Here is a 24892-nt window from a genome sequence, read left to right as displayed (position 1 = left end):
TACATTATAGTAAAATGTTTTATTCAAAAACATCCCAAGTAGATTCATTTATAATATCTTACAAATATCTGGTATGAACACTCAAACAAAAAGGAAAAAAGTGTGAGTGTGACATTTAAAGAGGGACAAGACAACAACAAAAAGAAATAATGACTTGATTGGCAAACTAACTGACAAACATTAAACCCAACCTTTATTCTTATCCAAGCCCTCAAAGAGAACTGTGTCTTGACCAAGCATAAGCCAAAATCAAGAATATGGCTGTATGCAAGGGAGCTGCTGTGCTCTTTGAAACTGAGCTGATGATTCTTTATAAAAGTGAAATGATTGGACAATGCTACGAGAAGGAGGTGAAGCTAGTGCTGTAATCTGTCTCAAACATCAAGGCTCTCTTATTGGGATTAAACGCTACTAGGCTCATGAGATCGATTTGAAAATAATGGTATGTTCTTACTGCCTTCATTTGAAAGTTTAAAGAATATAATCACACCAGTTGCACGCTTTATTTGGGCTTGTCCGATATTGCAACTAAATTAGTGCAGCGCTACTGAGCTTAATTTGAAGTTACAGATTCATGTAGCAAGGTTAATGATTCCCTATATATGAACTTTTGTGTAATACTCTACAATTCAGTCAGTTACAAAAAAAAAAAACCCAACAAAAAACAAAACAAAAATCTAATTATTTCGATCAATAAGGACGCATTTTCACATTCATGGAAGTTAATTCTTGCACGCTTATGGCCAAAAATGTCACCAGCTCTGTGCATCATGGTTCAGTTTGTTCCTCACAAACCACAAACAAGTCTCATTGTTTGTGACTTCGAGAAAGAGGATTGTTTGGGTGTTGCACTTACTCTTCTCAAACTGTTGGATAGCAGCCTGATTTAGCACATGTACGAAGTCGGTAAATTCATTCCAAACATGGTCAGAAACTTTGATTCAAGTTTCTTTTTTGTTGACATTTCCTCAGCTCGACACAAGTGTCACGCTGAACATTTCCCTCTACGTTTCATCACCAAAAAGGTTACGCGACAATACTCTAATGAGGTTAATTCTGATTTCAAACAAAGACCTCCGTGTGGGGAACAAGAGAGGGGCTCATTATCTCCTGAGGAAGAGATTCTGCATTGATGCACAAGACGTGTACAGACCCAGAATAACTCAACTCAGCACCTCAGAGACATTTCATATGCAACTTCCAATTAGGGAGTGATTTTTCCAGATACTGTTGCAAAGTAAAACTAGCAGATGTGGTGTAGCATGCAACTGAGCATCAGTGGTTGGGCTTTGAACATAGCCGGTGGCGGTTAAACCATGGTGAAAAGGAAACGCTTTAGACATGAACAAAATACAATTAACAGTCATTGTTTCTGGTAGAACAGAGTTAACCAGCTAAGCACAAACTGACATCAAAGAGCACTGACAACCAAACTGGATACGTCCTGTCTCTGCACTTAATTTTGGGAAGACCAATCTTCTGGCAAGGCTGGCGTAGTTGTTTTATACATTCATGGGAACGAGACTGTGACCACGCCACGGTACGAGGAAGGTACCGCTGCAGACAGACACATTACATATAGTACTTACAATCAAGCAAAAGAAGGCACTGGAAACATATTATACCACACTGGATTCTTATGCTCTCAGTTATCCATCTTGAAAAAGATAAAAATCTAAAAATCTTCTCTGGACATCATTTGTTTTTGAAAAATAAAGTCTGAAATGTTTAGAAAAATTATTTTTGCACCTTTGACTCGTTTCAGCAAGGATAGTTTACAAAAATTAAGCTGCTATTAAAAAAAAAAAAAAGGGAAAAAATACTTATGGCATTTTGGTTCTTACATAAACCTCTGATTGACCCATTTGCACTAAAAATTTGAGAATATGACAACATCGACTATTCTTTTGTGCTGATAGGGAAAGAAAACTTGTGTGTGTCGTTTTGACAAACAAGTTGAGTTTTTAAAAAAAAGTGTTTAAATGCTTTATAGATGTACTATAAAAGCAGAAATGTATGTTACCTTTGAAATGGAAACAAAAACAAATAAATTAGTGCTCTGTGTCGACAAACACTGTCAGAAAAGAACGAAGAGAGGAACAAGAAAATACTAAGTGGGTCACAGTGCTACCCATGTGGACAAGGGTGTTACTAGAGGTGAAAGGACAGCGCTACATTGGACAGTGCCATCTTCCTTGGTTAAAAACAGCACTTATGGAAGTCACAGTCCTCGCCTGCTTTAACATGATAGGGGTCACTGGATGTCCAGTCTGCTGTACTTCACGCTGTGGTTCCAGTGCAACGCTCGCCACGACAATGGCAGCTGGTAGTTCCGGGGGACCGGGCCGTTCACGTTCTCTTCAAAGTACTGGAACAGTCTATACCACCACACCCGTGAGAATGGGTTACTCTGTGATGTCTCTTTCAGCGACTGAAACACAACAACAACAACAAAAAGGAGAGATCACAACTGAGCCACAATTCCTATTGTGGCAGGTTAAGACCTTGTATTGGTACCTATAACTCACATACACTATACAACTTACGTACTAAAGCACAGGCTCTATTCAGCTTTATTCACTCCAAAACAGCACATTTGAATTCTAGTACATGTCTATGCTACACATGATTTTAGCCCACTAGTATGTGGTTGCTAGGCAACATGACGACATTATAATATATGATATAGATAGGAACCTAGAGGGACCTTTGGTATGTTTCATTGCTCAACTCTTTATTGCAAAAGAGGATTTTGCTAATTTTGTGTTTTATAGCAAGATTAGGCATCTTTACTTTGATGACATTATCTTTGTCCAAAAAAATAAAAAATATAAATCTAGCAGACAAACATAAATGGTACAATCACCTGTTGGTTCGCCATAGTATGGTACCACCAGAAGAGACGTGTAGTGATAAAGTAGGCCACAACCACATCCACAGTGTAGTGGTCATGGGCAAGAAGGATGCAGACTATTCCCACTGCACTCAGAGTCCAGCAAAGCCAGTGATACCACCAGAATCGCTTTGGAGAATCTACCAAAAAGAGAGGGGGAAAAATAAGTTCAAAACACCAGAAAGAACAAACCATATACCAAAAAATTGTTTTCTCCTCCTATGAATTCCAACTCCTGTATCAGCTGGTACTGATGTGTCAGTGTGACCCTACAGCACTACTTAAAGCTTTTCTTCTTTTCACCACTAGATGTCACCACTGTATCAACCAGCACTGCAGTGCCATGTATCACAGGCGAATAAAAACCAGGATTTAATCAAAAACATTGCCACAATATGATAAAGCAGTTAAAAAAGCTACAGCATTTCATCCGCATTCTGGGTTAGCAGTAAACAAGGTTGGTGGGGGTGGGGGGAATGGGGGTGGGGGGTGGTTAGATAATGGTTAACGCCTGCTGAGCAACAGAAACTGTTGTTATGTAACCAAACTACAAATAAACAAACTGACACTAAGATGACAACAACAAAAAAAATGTCGAGACGGAAACACTTCCTCTTCACTTTTACACAGGGTCCACATTTGCTTGTGCTGTTGTGTCACAGTATCTACTCGAGTGTGAAATATCAATGTGATGCCAAAGGCACTAAAACCGAAAGGCTAGTTGGTAAATCGAAGATATATAATATAAGTCCATCTTAATGCTAATTTTAGTAGCAGAGAAAATCGGGGGGGGGGAACCCCACACATTTTTAAATGGTTTATGGGACTGTCAAAATCATCAGATTTAAACAGAAAGCTTGACTTTGAGAAAGGGAACTGACCCTAGAAGTAAAATATTACAATATATTCTTAATTAAACTGCAACATAGACAAAGTTAAACTTACACTCTTTGATGAAGAGGTACGTTAGTGTCAGCATGACAGTGTGGCCACTATACAGGTAATCTCCACACATAGTGTGAGCACCTGTGATGGATAGTCCCCCACCGGCAATCATTTTCATTACTCTCCTCATCTGTGCCTCCCAGTTCCCAAGCAGCTGAAAGAAACACAGTCGTTCATTAATTCACCTCTAAAGTAAGACGCCATCGGCAAGTGTGTGCACATAACTTATAAAAAGCAAAAATGTAAAAGTTTGTCGTTGCTTTTTAGCTTTCCTTTGAATTCCCAAATTCCATTATTTTATGACAATTATATTACTTAGATATAGGTAAACCATACTGAAGATATGACAATTGCAAAATACCTGGTTACAAGTGAAAGCTTCTGCAACCATACGCTCATAAAAACGACTATATTGGAAGCAAAATATACAGTGTGGAAAAAGGAGTTTTCACAGGAACCTATGCAGTCCCGTGAAACTTAAGTACAGCCTTACTGCTTCCACAGGAATTAAGAAGGGTAGTAGCAGCCAGGTTCTGCTAATCAAATACATCTGATTAATAAATCATCAGCAACTGACAATTCCTATAAAAGCAGAGATGTATGCAGTTTGCTGGTCTGGCGCATTCAGGTGTGGGTTTTTTTTGTTTTGATTTTTAGAAGAAAGCCTCTCGTCTCTAAAATGATGCATCTGAACAAACCACAGGACTTGAGAAATAAGACCGCAGTGGAGATGTTTGGTAAAAACCAAACACAGCATGTCAAGACCAACACCTCACACCAAGTGTCAAGCAAAGTAGTGTAGGGGCCTTGATTTAGACTCATTTTGCAGCAACAGGACCTGCACACCTTGCAATCATTGAGCTGACTCTGGCTACGTCCACACTAGCCCGGATAGGTCTGAAAACGCTCGTTTTCACAGAGTTGAGCGTCCACATTGAAACGGGCCAAAACGCTTACGTTCCAGTCCTGCGCATGCGCAAAAGCAAGTGAGAATTAAAGAATTTGAAGAAAAGCTATCTGGAGCATGTACAAACTGATATTAATCTTTTTAAGGGCTGTCAAAATTGAGAGCAATCAAAACAACTGCTGTATAATGCCCTCTGCTATCTTTGTTTAATTGGTCACATGACTGCATCACATGGCTAAAATGTGTCATCGTTTTAGAAAGTCTGCGTTTTCCAGTGTCCACTCTGTGACGGGACAGCTCTGTTTTGAAATGTATGCGTTTTCGAGAGCGTTTTCAAAACGCTGTGTTTTTCCTTGAGGAAAACGCCGTCTCAGTGTGGACGGGAGGCCAAAACGGAGAGAAAACGATGCGTTTTCAAACAAAAACGCATTAGTGCGGACGTAGCCTACGTTTAAGTGCTCTAATGTCAGGTGTGAAGACATCTGTCTGACAGTTTGACCTAAATTAGGTCAAGACAATGAACCCAAGCACAGCAGCAAATCTATAACAGAGAGGCTGAAAGGGAAAAGAATCTAACTGGGTCATTGCAGGATCTAAAGTCTAGACATCAACCTAATAGAAATGCTGTGGCCAGCCATTAAAACAGCTGTGCATAAACTTATGTCCACAAACTCCAGTAAAAGCAATGCTGTAAAGACGAGTGACACAATATATTCCCACATTGTCGGTCGGTCGTTATGTCCTTGGGCAAGACACTTCACCTACTGCCTACTGGTGTTGGGCCAGAGGGGCCGATGGCTCGATATGGCAGCCTCGCTTCTGTCAGTCTGCCCCAGGGCAGCTGTGGCTACAACTGTAGCTTGCCTCCACCAGTGTGTGAATGTGAGAGTGAATAAATAGTGGAATTGTAAAGCGATTTGAGGGTCTCGAAAAGCGCTATATAAATGCAATCCATTATTATTAGTATTACATTGATATGAGAGACCGATAAAGTCGAATACAAAACAAGTCATTACTGCTAAAAGTGGTTCTGCAAGCTAGTGAACCTGCAAGGTTGCTTACGTTCTCCACAGGAATTCTGTGAAAGGTTTTCTCACATGACTATAGTTTAATTAGCAAAGTTTAAAGTAACAATACATGATGAATCCCTTTGAGATGTTTGAACCATGAAAAAAAGAACTGTAATGCTGTAGTATCTGTTAATATCCATAATATTATGTGGATTTTATATTTTCTTTTAACATACAGAGTCAAATAACAAACACATCTTTGTTATTTGAAGACCAACTTCCTCAGGCTTTGCTGCACCACCGGAGGAAGTGGTGTGGTATTTTTACATAACAGCAAAAAGCAACGGTGTACGACACTATCGGGGCAGAAAGGCTGTGTGGCTTATCTGCCATCAATCTTACATTTCCCCCAAATATGTCAACATGAGAAAGGTAGGCTACATGACCTAAACTTTAGTAGCATGATCCTAAAATAATATTTTAAGCTAGGTAAAAGAAGATATTATCCCCACAGAAAGCCTTGATTTAGGGATGTCAAACTCTTGGGCCCAATCCAGCCAACTTTGATCTCAATGGAAGCCCGTTTCCACCACTAAGAAAAGAAAAAGAAAAAAAAAGATCCATAACTCAAAATTTCGAGTTATTTTCTCGAAATTTTGACTTATTAACTCGAAATTTCAACTTATTTACTTGACATTTTGAGAAAAGTAACTCGAAATTTCGAGTAAGCACTGCCAATCAGTAATCTACGTGAATGACGTCATTTCCTTGTTACCCGGAAGCTGAAGCCTTCAGGTACAAATGCTACAGCTAAGCTACTGGTATTACATCCAGTCATGAATGCACAGATTGCTGAGTAATTTCAGCGTGGCTTCAAAAATGATGAAATCCTTGTGTTATTAGCTGAATCACATGGCGTTACTATCAGCAAATGTACTCGTGAAAGCGCCAAATGTTTGCAATCCGGTTTTGAGTGCGCGTTACTCTGCGCCATATGCTTCCAGGTAACAAGAAAGTGACCTCATTCACGTAGATTAACTCGAAATTTTGAGAAAAGTAACTTGAAATTTCGAGTTAATAAGTCGAAATTTCGTGTTATGGATATTTGTTTGTTTGTTTGTTTTTTTAGTGGCGGAAACGGGCTTCCATACAAGTGGTACAGGTAAGTGAAAGTCCCCTTTTTTGGCTGTGTCAAAGAACTTTAACTACAAATTTATTACCTGACATTGTTTTTTCGACCAGTCAGCCAATTCTGGCCCTTGGGCTTTTTGTTTCTCATTCTTGATACAAAGGCTTCCAATAAGGAGATATGAAAATGCTTTCCTAGCATTTGCAAAATAGGAACCCAAAGAAAGTTGAGCAACTACTTGACTCTCCCATGGCAAAAATAGATGGACAAATACAATCAGTGGAGACAACATTTGTTCCAAAATCAGTTAAGAAACAAACTATTCATGCTCATACCTTTGGAGCACATTTAAAGTGCATCCCAGGAACAGGCAAAGTAGTGATGTACATTGTAATACACCGGTACATGTAGAGTGTGCCCACAATGAAAAAGAACCTTCTGCCTATTATTGACCTGGAGAAAAAAAGAAGAGGGAAGAGAAAGAAAGTAAATAAAAGAATAATATATTTCCATTTAAATGAAATTTTAGCTTTGACAAGCTAAAAGTTTACACCTAACTGAGACGGTGACTGTACCTGTGCTTGAGAAGTATCCACTGTATGAGCCAGAGTGCCACCAGGAGCATGCCGTTTATCTCACAGATGGAGAAAGCCCACTCTATCCTATCAAACCAGTCGAAGAACTTATCGGGCAGTGGTGGAGTGTGCTCCTTTGTCGGGACTCTCTCGTGGACAACCGAGATGACAACAGTGGTGGTGACAAAGCACACCACCGCATAGAGGAATGCTATGCCCGTCTTCCCCCACTCAGCAGGGAATGGTGTAGCCTCCATTGTAGGGATAGGAATTTGAATCATGTCCTGGAATTCCTTCAATGTGCCATTTCTGTGGGACTTACTACTTCCGTTGGATATTCCACCAACGTGCCCATTTGCGTGGCCGTTTTTATGAGCCTCCATGTGTGTCTCTAGCTTTAGTGTCTCCAGTCGCTCCAACAGCTGCTGCCCACAATCAGACGACACCAGTGAGAGAGGAGGCTTTTGGAAATCTGCTTCTGTGAGCCTGAGTAAAGCAGGGCCATTCATCTGCTGGAGGGCATCTATGTACTCCGGCATTCCCGCTTTGCTCAACCACTGGGAAACATCCTCTGCTGTCCATGCCACCACCTTCCTCATTTTGGCCAGCGGGCAATGTGGAGGATTAGGATGGTCCCCAGACTAGAGGTTAAGGGTTAAAAGAGATTTGGCTGTTTAAAGGATAGTGGTACATCCTCTCCAGTTTTGGCACATGGTGAGTTTTGCACCTAGAGGGAGCCCAAGCCTCCTCTTATTGTGATGAAGAAAAAGAAGGAAGCAAGATCTCTTAGGGTTAGGACCAACAGATGAACAGATGTGAGTCACAGCAGCTTCCTTCACCAAGCTTTTTCCATACACTTCACCCCTGTGAAAAATAAAATGCTGTGAATCAGACTGCAGTGGTGACATATATATCCATTTCCACATACTCCACCCTAAGAGAAATTAAAACATGATTCATAATGCTAGTAAACGGCACTAAGTCAATTTGCATGCAGACATCCGGCTTAGGCTGCTGCTGGGTGTGGCCTGTACCGGATGCCTGACCAGACCTGCAAGCCTGTGTGTGCATTCCGTTTAATAGAGCAGCATGTTGCAAACCACAGATCAAACCACCAAAGATTTAATTCAGAGTTAGGGTTTCAGATTCAAATAGATGTTGATGGGAGACCTCCCATGCAAACATGAGCACATTATAAGTCTTATCTGCTGAGAGGGTGTGAAAATACACACAAAACATGTCATGGAGTGCCTCTTTTGAGTTGCAACATAAAAGGGGGTTTCTGGTTCAAAATCACTACTATTTGACAAAGGCTCACATATCTGAGGTAAATGCAAAGAAAGAGAAAGTGATGGATAGATGGAAGGAGAAAAGAAAACATCTACAGTGTGAGGCAGGGATTCATCGCTCATGGAATAAGCAGAGGAGACAGGGCCAAACACAGATAAATCCTAATTTCTACAGTTTGCTGGAGTAGACTGTCAAGCTAGCTGACCAAGTAATTCAGGTTGTTTCACAATATTATCAATCAAAAAAAAAAAAAAAAAAAAAAAAAAAAAATCACAAAAGTTCATATTCTCTGAGAAAATAACATTCTGCAAGTAAATCGTGCCTTTTACCTTCAACTTAAGTTTTCTTTTTGTAGTGTGCATAGTAACATCAAAATCTTTACACCAGCTAGAAGATGAACTCACGTATCTGCTGCATTTCATTAGTTTGTTTATACACCGCGGTGTAGGCGGCTGACACAGGGAGGCCCTGCTTGTGATTCTGGGAGAGAGATGTACATCTGGAGACAAATTCTGCTCTACCACATGGATGGGTCAACAGAGCAGGAGGATGGGAGGGAACCAGGCTGAGAAGAGGAACTCATAAATCAGAATGAAGGTCAGAGCTGAGCGCCAAGTCAGCCCCACCCCTGTCAGGAGGGCAGTCAGCCAGCAGTCATGCCCTCATACAGCCAGGTCAGCCTAGGCCAGCAGCAGCTAAATACACTGGCAGACTGACCGGTTGGCAGGACAACAAGCTGCACATCAGTACCTCATCTCACCTCCAATCTGCTCAGAGGCCTCTTCATTTAGGCCAGCAAAACAGGGCCAAATAAAAAGGCTGTAAGCTTGGTTGTCTACAGAAGCAGTAACAACTGGCATCAGATTTATTCTCGCTGATGTCAGGGAAATAATTTGACCTAATCACTCAATAATTCCAACGAATACAAAACACTACTAAAAGAAGTGTAAAAAAATTAATAAATAAAGACAATGCTAATGGTACCCCCACGGACCAGCTACGTGACATCCCAGCTGTGTATGAAGACATAGCATGCTGGGAGCAAAGCAGAGCAGCATTTACAACAATGTGTTAACAGTTCACAAGCAAGACAGATCAGAGATTAGCTGTCACTGAGTCAGCTGGGTGCGAACGACCTTCGGTCTATGAATCAGCTTACTTGCAAATAATCTCACACAAGCAAAGGGAAACAACAAACTAATTCTCAAACTAATAAAGTAACCTGTACAATGGAATGCCATGCCACATTATTAGGTACACCTGTTTATCTACCCTTTAAAGCAGGGGTGCTCAATACGTCAATCGCGATCGACCAGTCGATCGCAAAGGTAGTATTGGTAGATCGCATGGCATTAAAAAAATAGATGCCAGCCTATCATCCATCCCGTCACTTGATTGATACAGGGAAGCCAGTCAGATGACAGCAGATTTTTTCTGACGCTTAGGTCGCTGCGCATGCGCAAACAGCGGCGCGAAGTGTAGTAAAACTGACAAGCTAGTCAGCGAGTTAACTCCAATTTTTAGCTCTCGGTTTTTTCTCTTAAACCTGGCCGTCAGCAGCTACTGTCCGGACTATGCATCCCTGGCTGATTCAATTCAGTGCAAGTCATCAGAGTAAACTCAGGTAATGACAAAAAATTTACATAGTTAATTGTGTTGTGAAATATTGGATATTGCGGTTATGCATGTATATACATTGTAGATATAAAGAATCCTCAATATATTTATAAATAAGTATATGTTTTGGATTTTTGTAGTGGGTAGATCATTTTGACTTGGTCATTTTATAAGTAGCTCACATGCGGAAAAAGTGTGAGCACCCCTGCTTTAAAGCAAATATCTAATCAGTGAGTCACATGGCAGTAGCGTCATGTAGACACTGTTAAGATAATCTAAGGTTCACAGTACCAGAATGAGGACGAAAGATGATTTAGATGACTTGGAACGGGGCATGGCTCTTGGTGCTGTGACATATGGATGGTAAGGTCAGAATTTGTTATATGCAACATGAAAACATGGATCTGTCCTGCCTTCTATCATCAGTCTGGGTTGCCAGTAATTGTGTGGGAATTTTATTATCACACTTTGAGCATGTGTAAATGCCACAGCCTTACTGAGTACTGCTGATGATAATGTCCATCCCATTATGATCACATCTTCTGATGGTTGCTCCCAGCACCATAATGTGCCATGTCAACAAAGTTCAAATAATTGTGTGAATGCCTGTTTCTCTTTATTCTTTATCCTTTCTTTATTGTTGTTGCTTCCGTACGTTTTTTGCACCTTAACTAGTCCCACAGTTTTTAACCGATTTTTGCCGTTCAAACTTTAAACAATTCTGCTCCTTCTGCTTATGCCGGCTTATAACCTCTATACTTTTTGAGATATTAAATTTTTAATGCAATTATTTTTGCCCATTGAAATGAATGGAACACGTTATCAATGTGGTCACTTATTTTTGCTTGCCAGGCTGAGGTGTGTTTTAGCTCAGTGAGATGAGCAGCTGTTCCCAGACCGGGAGGGCAGGGTTCAAATCCCGCTTATGGCAACGTTTTTTTCAGTTAACAAAACTTTTTTTTTTTTTAACCCTTTTCAACACAAATTTCAGCTTCATCCCTTTTCAGAAGAATTTTCATTTTTTTTTCACCCCTTTTCAGCACAAATCCCAGCTTTTCCAGCTGTTTTCAGCAGAAACTCTGCTGATTCACCTCTATTCAGTACAACCTTCTGCTTTTTTTTTATACCTGTTTTATGCAGAAGTTCTGCTGATTAACCTATTTTCAGCAGAATTTTCAGCCTTTTCACCCCTTATCAGCACAAAGCATCCTTTGCTCATTTCAGCAGAATTGTCAGTTTCTCAATCACTTTTTGGTTTCCTGTACGCCAGTTTGGTTCAGTGAGATGAGTAGCCGCCTTAAGGCCAGGAGGCCCGGGTTCAAACCCTGCTCAGGGCAACTTTTCTTTTCATGAGACAGTTGAACTTTTTCACCTATTGTCAGTACAAATTTCTGCTTCTTTCTGCAGAATTTTCAGTTTATTCACCTCCTTTCAGCACATAGTTTTACTTCTGCTTTTTTCAGCAGATTCCACTACAAGGCATTCACACAGCATTTTCGCAGGAAATGCAACTTTTTCTAGTGTCAAACTGGTTTTGTGAACATGGCATGGTACCAGATCTCAATCCAGTAGAGCAACTTTGGGATGGGATGAAAAGAAAGATTTGCATCATGGATGCTCGCAACAAATGTGGAATCTATGGCACAAAGAATTAAAGCAGTTCTTAAACCAAAAGACAGTCCAACTTGTTACTGGCAAGGTGGACCCTACGAAGTGGCCAGTGAGTGTATTTGCATGGACAAATATTATATTTGAATTTGAAAGATACCACCTTTCAACAATATTTTTGTTTAGTTATTTTGGTACTTAGGTATGGTGCGGTACTTTTTCATTGGCTGTAACGGTTATGTGACCCTATAACTTAAGGATTCTCTGCTAGCATAAGGTGTGTGTGTGTGTGTGTGTGTGTGTGTGTGTGTGTGTGTGTGTGTGTGTGTGCGCGTGCGCTCCACACACAACAGAAATTACACTAAGGATTGCAAGCAAACAAGCAAAACCCTCAACCTCATATTATTGTGAATTTTGAAATGCAACAAAGATGTGTATGTATGTATGTATGTATATGCATCTTTAGTCGTACACATAAAGCAGTGCAAAGTCCACATCCTATGATGTGACAAGTTAAGCAAGCAGATGTCTTAAAAGATAAACTGTAGATAATCAACTGTGTAGACATAGACGAGGTGTTTTTACTCTGTGTTTTAAGAGGTTTTTACTCTGTGCCATTGATGTTCTTTCTTAACTGATGTTCTTTCTTAACTGTGCAAATTTAACTTCTTGAGCGATGTGGACAGTACTCACATGAGCTGTTACAAGTTTGTAAGTCTCATTTTAATATTAAGTATGCATTCTTCATGAAGATTATTCACCCATTATTGGTTTAGGCAGCTACCCAGTTGATTCATTAAAAGTCTTTGATGCATGGCTGAATCACTTCAGTAACCCACACCAACACAAGTGATGACTTCCGCATGCATTTCACAATGTGGCCAGTTGTGCAAAGATGAAAAAGAAGATGGGGGTTTAAACTTCTCACTGTAGCCCTTCTTCCGTTCTTCAACCAACTATCGCTGTCACTTATTGTTTTCCGCTGTGAAACACTATGATGCCTTTTCAGAAGAGACTGTCTGAAAGTAGTCCAATTTTTAGCCGAGGACTAATATTGTCAGCTTTTCTATTCCCCATCTGGCACGGATTATCAGGTATTAAAATGGTGAATAAACATCACTATTTTCTATATTTGATACAAGCCATTCTAATCCTGCCAGTAAATAACTGAAGCGACTATCTACCAGGTATTTTCCAAAATGGAACACAGCCATTAAAACCAAATGAGCCTAGTACTTGGAATTCAGCATTACACGTAAAACTAAGGCTTGCTGGCCAAAAGCATGTGGGCATGCTTTTCAACTATAAAATTAATAATTAATTGTTGTTTAACAGCTACAAATACATCACATGGTGTGATGGAAAGAAATAAAGAACAAAGGAAGCAACCATCATTGTAAAAGAAGCATTTTGGAGAAGCAGATCATGTCACCATTTCCTCATATTTTCACATGTAAGCTCTGTTGCACACAAAAAGTAGAATTATTCTAACAAGGATAGTTTTAACACAAGTACAGTACCACCCATGAGCAACAATATATCACCAGACAAACATAAACCCACCATCCATAGTCTGGTTGGTGAGCCAAAAGTGGGACCAAGAGACTCATTTACATCAAGACTATGAACGGAGAGTCGATTCAGATCAGTAATTCAAAAAAAGCTTTTCTGAAAACACAGTTGCTCTGCTCGACATTCATTCCTGTACTTGACAGGGTAGACACACTGATGACTTTCTGTTGGGCCAACACTAGATACACGCTTTTTAAATGCTTGAAATGAATTTGAGCTTAAAGTGTCAGCTGTGTGATGCGTTTAACTACTCCTTCTTACGTGTTGCAAAATTTATGTTTGCATGAATGGACGCAAACACATTGTGTTTATATTTTATCTGATTTTATGAATTTTGCTGCACATTTATTTATAAACAAACGGCTGCCTCTTGTGAGAGCTGAAACTTCCCAGCATGATTAATCAGCTTTGTGAAATTAGGAGAAGTACAGACTTGCATATTTTGGGCTGCGAATACAGATGCACACTACAGATGTTACCACAAATAAATGTGCACAGACACAAGTAAACCGGACCCACCTGTGCTGGTTTATCTGTGGATCACTCAAGCTGGAACATGTAGATATGTTTTTTGCAGAGCATTTAAATTTTTTTCCTTTTTGGGGGGGCCAGTTAACCAATGACAAGAAGAGTGGAATGTCTCCAAACCATGTAAAACAATTCAGGGGGCCAAGGTACCTAGCAGCAACAAGCGTGGAAGTATATAAAAAGATCAACAGCTGCGCAGCTATTTTGAGAACAACTCTGCACAGGTTTTGTAGGTGCAAATTATTTGAAGTTAGCCAAGCATATCACTTTGCTTTAAAAGGGCAACTAATGTTAGTGTTATTAAAATTATTTGTGCTTCATTTCTGATTAATCAAATGTGGTGAAATTGCAGTTCTGTTTTTTTATTATAGCACTAACATAAAAGTAACCACTCTGTGTTTCAACTCCAATTATGTGGAGGGGAAAAAATTAATGGATTTCAGCTTTTGATGTACAAGTGTCTCTTATTCACAGCGCCCAGGGTTATTCAATTTGGCTCTTTACTTTTAAACTATGGTAGATTAACTGCTAATGAAAACTGTTAGTTGCCCCCTAACATAAGTTACAATCCTTTTTTAAGCTACATATTTAGCTATTTCTCATTGAGACACAGCTAAGCTATTGCAGTTGAAGAGAAGCCACAGTAAAAAAAAAAAAAAGGTCCTAATTATATTCTATGCACAAGATTTAAAGTAAAATAAAATGAAATACAGCATTAGAGTTTTCTAACTACGTCAGCTACATCCATACACACATTAGTAGATGTCTAATAATTCGATCAGAAAATTATTTAACTGTAGGCTATAGACTTTGCATGCCACATGACTTGTCTTGAGGAAGGTACACAGTTACTTTTGTTGTTAGGCAGTGATCAATCCAATCTCCATACCAAGCACATTTAGAAATAATGAAGTTACTCTTTTGTCACATGCTTGCATACAAGCAACACTCTTGGACAGAAGACCCTCATGGATGTTGCCTGCTACTGCAGGCAAGTAATAAAACAAAGAGTTGCACCAATTCCAGATTTTAACTTCTTTTTAAACTCTTGCCAAAGTGAGATTTAATTATTTAAATCTCACTAACCTGACATAGATTCACACAGCCACGTCGCAGTAATAACTTCTATTCTCTATAAACTTTCTGAGCTACAGTAGATACAGCACTGTATGCAGCCTAACACTTTTTTTTTTTTTTTTTTTTTTTTTTTTACACCCTCCGTGCCACTTGTGCGCCAGTGTAAGTGGTGAAATGCACACACTTTCTGATATTCACAGCTCAGAATAAGTACTGATTTATTAAGAGTATGAGGAAAAACTGCCAGCAGATCACTTCGCCACTTTGCACCAATAAATCTCACTTGTGAAAAGCTTGTGTTGCCTTTAACCTCTGTCTGCATGTGATACAATTACAATTTTGTGTAAATGTAAATACAAAACATTTTATGTCAATGGAAGTAAACAAATATGATATTTCCACACAACTGCTTTTAAAAAGAAATGAATCGTTTATCTTCTTCCTGTTCTGTGATCTAAGGGTGTTGGCCTTTTCTTTGTTGAGATTTTGAAAGACTTCTATCCGATTACAATTTTTTTTTTGTACCTTTGGAGCCCACTAACAATGAATGAACAAGACGCTCTCATCTGTATCCCTTTACAGCACGCAAACAAACACCCCCATAGACAATGAAAGGACAATATTTACATAGCCGGGCTAACGTGGCTGCAGTGAAATATTACATTGATAAAATGTAACCCTGTTTGTTCCTGTGATCACATGGTAGTTCAGAGAGCCATTGGAATGAGTTAATTTGGTTAGGCCAACTCCTTCGACTATGGTCCCATTTCTAAGAAACAGAGCCACTGAGAAGGTCAGATTCACGAGAAGAAATCCATTTGCATTCACACTGGTTCTATACTTTAAAACTTCCTTAGTGGTGAATACTCAGGAATGAATAATCTCCTCAGGCTACATAAAATAAAAATGGGAGACGACTGTGTTTTTTAAAGTCCTAGCACTTTATATCAGGATAGACATGCTACCAAAGTAAACATCCTTGCTTTTGCACAGTTGCTTCTTAATAATACTTAATCTATGCCATGAACACACTCAACTTTCTCATTTAACCTACAGCTTGATGTTGCTTTCTTAAAATAACAGAATGTGTATTTAGTGTTGCAGAGGGGCATGATCCCTTTGAAATGCGACCAAAAATAAATGCAAAAACCACAATTGCAAGCATCATATCTTGAAGTGACCCAATCAGCTTCAGAAGCCACGTGAAATGAAGAACAAGATACAGCCACTAGAAAGTTTTGCATAATATTGCAGTGACAGTGACAACTGTCATGACCAGACTATGAACTGTGGTTATAACTGCATGACTGTAGGTATAGTACAAAGTGCCCATGGAATGATACTGTCATTAAAATGAGCCGTTTCTACTCCTTCCCATGTTGGATTTAAAATCCAAAGGGCCCAAAGGCAAAACTCATTCACTCTTGAATGAATTCAATTGAAGTTGTTGAAATATTACCTCCATATCATTATTTTACTACTTTATGTTATGAAACCTACAACATATGCTGTTCATACCTTAAAAATCCTGCTATCACAAAACAATGTTATCTCATATCAATCTGTTAATTGACAGTGCAAGGGTGCAAAAATAGGATAGGTGTTTGCACAAGTCTCTGGGGGAGCTGAATGTCACAACAACCAATGTACTGAGAGTTTCTGTCTTCTAATGAGAAAACCACCTGTGGCTTTATGGGTCATGGATAAAGATGATAGGCCCATACAGCCCCAGAGGATCATCACACAAATTAGCTAGATGCTCTGTTCATCTCTGTGTGGTGTAGACACTTCATAAATTATATCTGGGATAGCACAGAGAAGACTTCTTGTCAACAGGGAGTAATTAGTGTATTACCCAGCATTGACTACATATTATCAACAATCTGACTACAAAGACGAGTCTCATAGCTGCAATGACCTAGCAGACTTGGGCAGAAAATTCCCAACTTGCCAATAATGTTTTCTGACTGAAACTAGAAAATTGATAGCTCGTGTCATTTAGAAAAATCGTAAAACATTTAAAGCACACTTTAAATGCCAACAAAGCACAATGATGATTCTCAACTAGCCTGGACTTTGGACTTTTAAGGATCATTAACTTACTGTACTCCAAGTCTTCTGGGTCTTTGCAACCTCAACAGTCTTTACGTGAAGAGGCAATCAGTGCGCCCTTTTGATATCCTCATGGCAAGGAAGGTCAAATGGAAGGAAAACAGCTACTTGCTCATCTATATTAACGTACTATTTTATTTAAACTATGTATGTGACCTCCTTAATCCATTAGGTATAAAAGTGTATGTTAAAGGTTTAGTCATGTGGAAGCTAGGGCAACATGAACCAGACAAAATTGTATAGGTATGATTAGTCTTAAAGCTCATTACCATGTAGGCTCAAACTGTATCTTTTGCAGTCTGCTTCCTCATTATACGACTGACGTAAACTGAATGGGAAATCATCTCTTACTTGACTTTCTAGCAATGCTTTGTGTCTACACGATTTGTGTTTCATATGTCATAGCACTGGTCTGCCTTTGGTCACTGTTATACCAGCTACCCCAAGTACATTACTAGGTTCATTTTTCCTTGTAAAACAGCCTAAAATCTACAATAAGGCTGCACTAGTGGTGGGCGATATAAATGATATACGATAGAAACTATATCAATTTGGCCAATAATAGAGATTTTGACTATATCGCGATAGCGCATGTTGATGATGTCATCAAGCTATGCCTGTTTTGTTCAAAAGCATCGCAGCGGCTACAACCATTATCATCTGCAAATTATGCCGGGTGACAGTCATAGCAAAGAGATGAAGCACTTTTGAAATATGGGGAAAGCCAAAAACTGCGCTTCCACCACTTCCGTAACTGATTCATTAATGTTGAATTCTCTCGCAGCTGTTCTATTTCCATGTTGTTGCAGTATATTAATAACTAACCTCGTATTGTGGATAAATAATCTCAGTTGTTCTCCTGACTGAAGTTTGGCCCGTGTATAGCACCCTGCTATGCGATTGCATTTGTCTCTAACCACCAGAATCCCTCACGTTAACTTTTATCGAGTGGGGAAAAAAGTTGGCGTTCATCCTCCAGCTTCACTGTGCTAATGTTATGCTAACATAGCTGTGTCGCTAGCAATCACGTAGGACAACATTATATACCAGGTAGTCCAACTTTAGTAACCCTGCAAACGCCACTGCTGTTTAGTTTTCTGTTTTCATTTATGTTGACATATTATGTTAAGTGATAGCAGAGCTGTACGTTTGAATTAAAAAAAATCTCTCAGTCACAACATGGTATGTCATGTTTAGGTGGAAACTAGCGAGCTAACTTCCTGTTAACTTCTAATTCAGTTAAATGTAAGAAATTCTGTTTTCATGGATGCCTGGATGTTAAACTTAATTGTTACACCTGGTAAAGCAGCAAGGCTGATGATTTTATTAAAGATGAAAGAATTTAGACCGTTTTTAACTCTCAGTGTTTGTTTGACTTTGGGACCTGAAGAAGACGGAGTTTTGGACCCAGATTACAAAGCGAAGCTCCTCACTACGGCAGCCGTAATGCTCTGACAATCTATCAAGCAGTGCGGCTTACCAAAGTTGTACTAAAACATTTTTTAACAGATTTCTGCACGCCAAAATCGGTTCGAGGTCAGTAAGCACAACCAGAATTCAAACATAAGGCACACTCTCGATTTTTGAGAAAATTAAAGGACTTTAAGTGTGCCTTATAGTGTGGAAAATACCTTATACAGAAGAAAAGAATATATCGCGATATATATCGTTACTACACGTGCTTCAAATTATACCGCGATATGGATTTTAGGCCATATCGCCCAGCCCCAGGCTGCACCGTATCATACAATCTGCAATAATATTCTTATACATTTTTATGTAATAGAAAAGTGTTATACTATGCATTTACATGCATAACACTGACACTAGCTGATGTCTGAGTGAGAGACCAGCATGTCAGCCTATGCCAATACAGTACCTAAAATTGTAGCTATTACAGAGGACAATACTTTGTTTAAATGTTTAACAGGAACAGTTTTCTTACATAATTTGCGAAATCTGTTTCATCACTTGATAAAAAAATAATAAAATAATAGCTCCACCAAAGCACCACAAGGCTATAACGACATGTGACGAGATGCAAGCAGCTGGTAAGGTGCAGCCCTAAGTCCGATAACTAATATGGGATGCAAAGAGGAACCAGAGCTACCTGAAAGAAACCAAAAAGGAAAATAGCCAGCTCAGATGTATGCGAGGAAAATATAAGCCATTAAAAGGCCTTCAGTGGTAGCTTGATCTGCTTAAAATGTCTTACCAACAGACCCACCCATCATGCTTGCCAACATGTGTTTGTCATGGCCCTGCATCAACTAAAAACTTAAAGCTCACACATCAACTCCAGTGAAATTCCTACTTATGCACTGCCCTTTTGTTGCAGAATTATTAAAATGCCATCTTGTATTTTGACACAATTTCTTTCCTGACATTTCCGTGCTACTAGCCTAGATTTCTAAAAGCTGTTGTAGGACACAAGAAACTGGGGCATCATGTGAGTGGTGGTAAAATTTCATGTGTTTCTAATTATGGCAGAAACAGTACTGAAGCTCTGCATTTTACTTGGCCCATAAATGCTTAATTAAACCAATAGCAGTTGATCAATAAAATGTAAAGTCAACTAACACGTGCATTAGCTACTAGCATTATCACATAAGATTGCATATTAAAGCACAAATATGCTAACTATTTTCAGTCATCAAATAAATATCTAATTTTTTAAATTATAAAACCTATGAAATAAAAAACAGAAACTGAATATTAACAAAAATTTACAATACAGAATTAGTTAGTGTAAGTGGTACTATTACACAGAACTAAGTTTAAACTAGGCTAAGTTACTGCTACCCAAAGGGAGCACACAGTGGGGATCAAGCCCTAATTAGGAAGATTTTAAAGAGTGCTGAAACTCAATGCCAACCTTGTTCTGAGTCATTTTGATAATGACAGCAAACAATAGACCTTAATTTTAGTTAATCCCAGCAGTGTTAGAAATGAGAGGCTGTTCAAAAGAAGCTGGTGTTTTAGTTAAGCAGCCAAATATGCTGAACCATACCTATTAATATAACAAATGGTCCTTTTATCAGTTTTCTGATTTTGCTGGTGTTGCCTTATTTATGTGCAACTACCTTTTTATATTCAGTATATAGCATTTAGCTGCTTTTTCATTAACTCTTTTTAGCCTAACATAGAACAAGCCCACCAGAGCCTATCTTTACATTTTTATATGCTGTTGTGCCATTCTTTGGAACATTTCAAATGGCTATGAATGAATACAACTGTTATATCCCAAATTAAACTACAAGGAAATTAAAAATTGTTTTTGTTTTTTGTTAGGTTTTTTTTTTGTTTTGTTTTTTGTTGAGGTTCTTTCTTTCTTTAACACAAACATCCAAGCTGAAACTCAGTCAAAGGTTTCTTAGTGTAACTCTAGGTCTCTTCGCCACTTTTGCAAAAGGGACCTCATGTTTCCATTACTTTAGGCACAAATCTCACAAGGGCCACAAACAAGTACTTCTGTTTTCTCTTTATCGAGTCAGAGCAAATTGGGAGCCATCCAATTTTTAATAGAGTCTTTGCACCTATGCAAGATCTAGAACTTAGAAACATCTTGAGGTTTAAAAGAGATATGCAATTAAATGTCATCTGTGTATCAGTGATAACAAATGTGGACCATAAGGACCATATATATCAGAAACTATAAAGGCTCCAAAATAGAACCTTGTGGCACACCAAAAGCACAAGAAGTGAAAGAGGCGGTGAACTTAGAAGTAGCCACCAAAAAAGAATTTAGAATAATTCAGTGAGATATATAGAGTTAAAAAAAAAAAAGAAAAGAAAGAAAAATAAAGAGGATTTTGAAAATTCCAGCCTATGACCAGAAGGCACATGATGTAAACAGACAGCAATACAATTATTAACGGGTGCTTAGAAATTTGAATAAAAAATTGCCATCTTAGAATCAGTAATCGTTACATAAATATTAAGAGGGACCATGTGTCAGACTAGTTTGAATTTATGGTTCTTAATACCCATCACTAGACAGTAATCCTGGACAGTACTCCAGTCAAAGCCATTATACATGAACACAAGTTATTAATAGTGTTATGTACCCAGTAGCTACACAACATAGAAAGTTATTAACATATTTAGTTACTTTCATGTTTTGTTTTTGTAATTACATAATTACATCATGTGTCAGTGTTTGTGTTTCTCTTGTTTGTTAGCTCAATTTTGGTCACTTCTGTTAGATAACTTACTTCACCTTATATGTTGACATTGTATAGTTTTTTCCGCTAAACTCACCTCTTTTAATGGCCCAGAACTATGACTTCCAATTACAATTTGATCGGTTTTCCATTTTTAGGTAAAACAAAAGACATTTGTTTCAAAAACTACACATGTGACCAAATGTTTAGCCAGTGGCACCAACATAAAATCATAAAATCATTGAAATAATTTATTTACCACTAAACATTCTTTAAACTTACTTTAAACCTCACCATATCATGAAAACATTTCAAAAATAATCTATATAAAAAATGAAGCAGCAATGTGCATGAGAAACAAAATTTTGGCTATGACTGCACACTGTGTTACTAACCACCTTGGCCCTTCACAATTATTTATTCTGAATGAAGGGTATTTAATCCTAGTGTTGCAGTTCAACCCCACTTCAAAAGCACTGACAGAAGGACTGTGGCACCTGACAAGTTTACAACTTATATAGTTTATGCCAGTACAAAATAAAACTCTGCCACACACACCACCCCCTGGTCTGAAATGACTTTAAAATTTGTGAACAAAATCCTCAAAGAGGTTAAGCATATTACTATAGATTACTACATTTCTAGAGAGAAAGGTAAGGATAGCAGGATAACATTAGTCACCTTATCAAGCACACCTGACAATCTAAAGCACTCTAGTACGGTGCTGGGTCCACTTTTATGATGCCCATAATGTTCGTTTTTCCCCGACACTGTCACAGCTGTGTTAATTGTTAACCAAGACCTCCATCACCTCGACAGATATATCAGAAATCGCTGGTTGTCACGTGGACTGTTAGTAAAACTTTAAACACATCAGCAAACCCTAACTCCACATATTACATTAATATAAAAAAATTATTAACATTAAATACATCAAGTATATTTTTGACAAATGAATGAATGAAGAATAAATGTAAACTTAATTAATGGGGAATAATTCAAGAGTTAAATTTTATGCCCAAGAGTGCGTTATTTCAGTCTGCCCTGCAGAGGTAACGGAGAAGTAATTTTTATATGGGTATCACTATTACAACAAAACAAATCCACCCAAACCACTACACCAGTATGCAGTATGCACTGCTAACGCGCCCAGTGTATCTTTCACAAAAGGCTTTATTTACTAAAACTCTGTGGTGAGTGCACATGCAGGCTTCTTCCCCCCTTTTATCTGCTTTTCCCTGTCTTGGAGTTTGTGTCTCACTCGTCTTCCTCATCCTGCTCTGTTCATAACTGTGTCTCTCCTCATTTCCTGCCGCTGTCTGCTTCTCTCTCTTCTGCAGAGGCTAGACCCAAAAATTTCCCTAAGCTTCCACTAACAGTTTGTCGGCACATGCAAACATCACTCATAAGGGTGCTACTGTCAGTTAGATTCAAAAATGATGTCAATGTCAAAACCTAGACAATGGTGCTATCATTAACAAAAATAATAATACTTACACCACCTCATACACTTTAATTGCTTCCTGTAACCAACATCATTGATAAACAAACAAACAAAAAGTAGACCGTTTGTGTGTCTGTGTTAGATATTTTTAATTTCTAAATTAAAAATTTAAAATGAAAAACTGGGGGGGGGGGGCACACAATAGTCAATGACAGCATGGAAACCCCATTTCTTTCCCAGTACTCGAGGAAAAAGGAAATTCATGGTGGTATTGTTGTCCAATCTGTTTTTCATGGCTGTGCCTAGAGGAATCACATTTTTTTTACCCCTTACTAAACGAAAAAAATCTGTTTTCTTGCTTGTCAAATGCTTGTTCAATGTGTAGCATGCTTCCCTTGTGCAATGAGGCGTTCTCTGCAAAAGCTCTGAGTACAGTGACAACAATAAACCCCATTTAACATTTTGCCTTCTTGACACTGGCTGCAGTCACACTGTTTATCGCAGTGAAGAGCTGCTTTCTCAACAGTTTCTTGGCACAGACATCTCCCTGTTCACTTCGTTCACTGTCTCTTTTGACTGGTGAAAGTCTTCAGGGCATTTCCTTGTGCCCTGTGTGGATATCGGTGGTCATACACAGCAAATGAAACAGATTTCGGTTTTGTTTCTTCAAAGAAGCTACAATTATTTAAACACTTCTGTTTCCTTAAAGTGAAGTGGGCTTCTCTGTTGCAGTGTGTGGGAAACAGTGCTATGTCAGGTCCCACCTCTTCTTCTTCTTCTTCTTAAGAGAAGCAAAACAGATGCGGCTGTTATTCAGCCAAGAAGCACAGGGCTAAAACAAATGTTTGACCATCTTTTTCTCTCGGTTAATATTTACACAGAAAGAGTAAGAGTAGTACAGCGAGATTGGTGGAAAATACACCCACTCATCCGCCGTCTCTGTAACGGGCACACCTGAGATTTAGCTTTGCATCCAAATAATGGTTGACTCAAGTGACTTAGCGTGCTAAAAACACCGCTTTCATTCACACCAAGGCCTTAGCAGCCGCTCTGTATAGTGTGGCTTAAAAGCTTATAGTCTGACCACCTAAAAATAGATAGACAAGCTGGCGTCTTCAGTATTTAGCTAGCTAGCCTGCTAGCTTGGGCTCTTGTATTGAAAGCGAGGGTCTGGGAGGACAGTAAGCAAGTGTGTGTGTGTGTGTGTGTGTGTGTGTGTGTGTGTGTGTGTGTGTGTGTGTGTAGGAATAAAAACTGCACATTAATAACCAGCACGGGTTAAAATTACCACACAGAGGAGTGTAGCCGAATCCCGATAAACGATAACGGGACATGTTTAGTCGAGAAGAGTCGATAAAAATGTTTCAACACAAGGCCAGGGAGCGCTTAGTGGGCTAACGCAACGTTTGGAAATACATGGAAAAGATAAGAAGTGGTCGCACAAAAGAGCAGCTGTTGCAATACAGCGGTTTATCTTTCAGTTTGTAGTTAACACATTAACTTAGGTTAACCTATCTCCACACGACTCGGAAGCCAAAGTGTTAACTTAACAACTAAATATGGAACAGAGAGGTATCTTTCGATAGCTAGGTTCGTTTTCGACATTAGATAACTGTATTGAAATTGCCTTACCGTTGAAATGTGAAATGTTTACGGACCTCTTCTCGACTCGTACTGCTCAGTACCGCAATGTGGTGGTCTGTATCTTTTGGTCAGTAGGGTAGGCGGGTTAGCAGGGAGTTCCCCACACGACGTCATCGAGTGCTGCCTTCAAGCATCAATGGAAATCGCACAATTTAAAAAATGACGCTTCATGCCAATACAGCAACGTGACCAACGATGAGACTCAGCAGCACACGACTCCCATTAAGCATAAAAAAGCAACAAAATTGACAACCTACAGCATATTTGTTTTTAGCAAAAGATAGGAATGTTTACATGTTTAATTTATGATTTACCAGCTAAGTCGGAGCATTTAAACACAGCAACAGTGACAACTACAGTGAGAGAAAAATGCAATGT

The 24892-nt window shown here is 38.9% G+C and overlaps 1 protein-coding gene across 1 annotated transcript; it reads right to left on the bottom strand.

The window, feature by feature from the left end:
- LOC146695397 (phosphatidylcholine:ceramide cholinephosphotransferase 1-like) lies at positions 1–24627 on the bottom strand. Its single transcript, XM_085477528.1, has 6 exons — positions 24503–24627; positions 7460–8323; positions 7220–7337; positions 3839–3992; positions 2867–3033; positions 1–2431 (listed from the first exon to the last, which is right to left on the bottom strand). The coding sequence occupies exons 2-6, from the start codon at positions 8056–8058 to the stop codon at positions 2255–2257; spliced, it is 1215 nt and encodes a 404-aa protein (XP_085333654.1). The 5' UTR covers positions 8059–8323; positions 24503–24627; the 3' UTR covers positions 1–2254.
- Positions 24628–24892: the final 265 nt, after the last annotated feature.

This window comes from Copadichromis virginalis, linkage group LG13 (assembly GCF_057382275.1).
Source record: "Copadichromis virginalis isolate Kocher_CV1m ecotype Utaka linkage group LG13, C_Virginalis_male_GT1.1, whole genome shotgun sequence".
In the NCBI taxonomy this organism is placed as follows: domain Eukaryota; kingdom Metazoa; phylum Chordata; class Actinopteri; order Cichliformes; family Cichlidae; genus Copadichromis; species Copadichromis virginalis.
The sequence above is the reverse complement of the archived record's forward strand: the minus strand, read 5'-3'. Positions and strand labels throughout refer to the sequence as shown.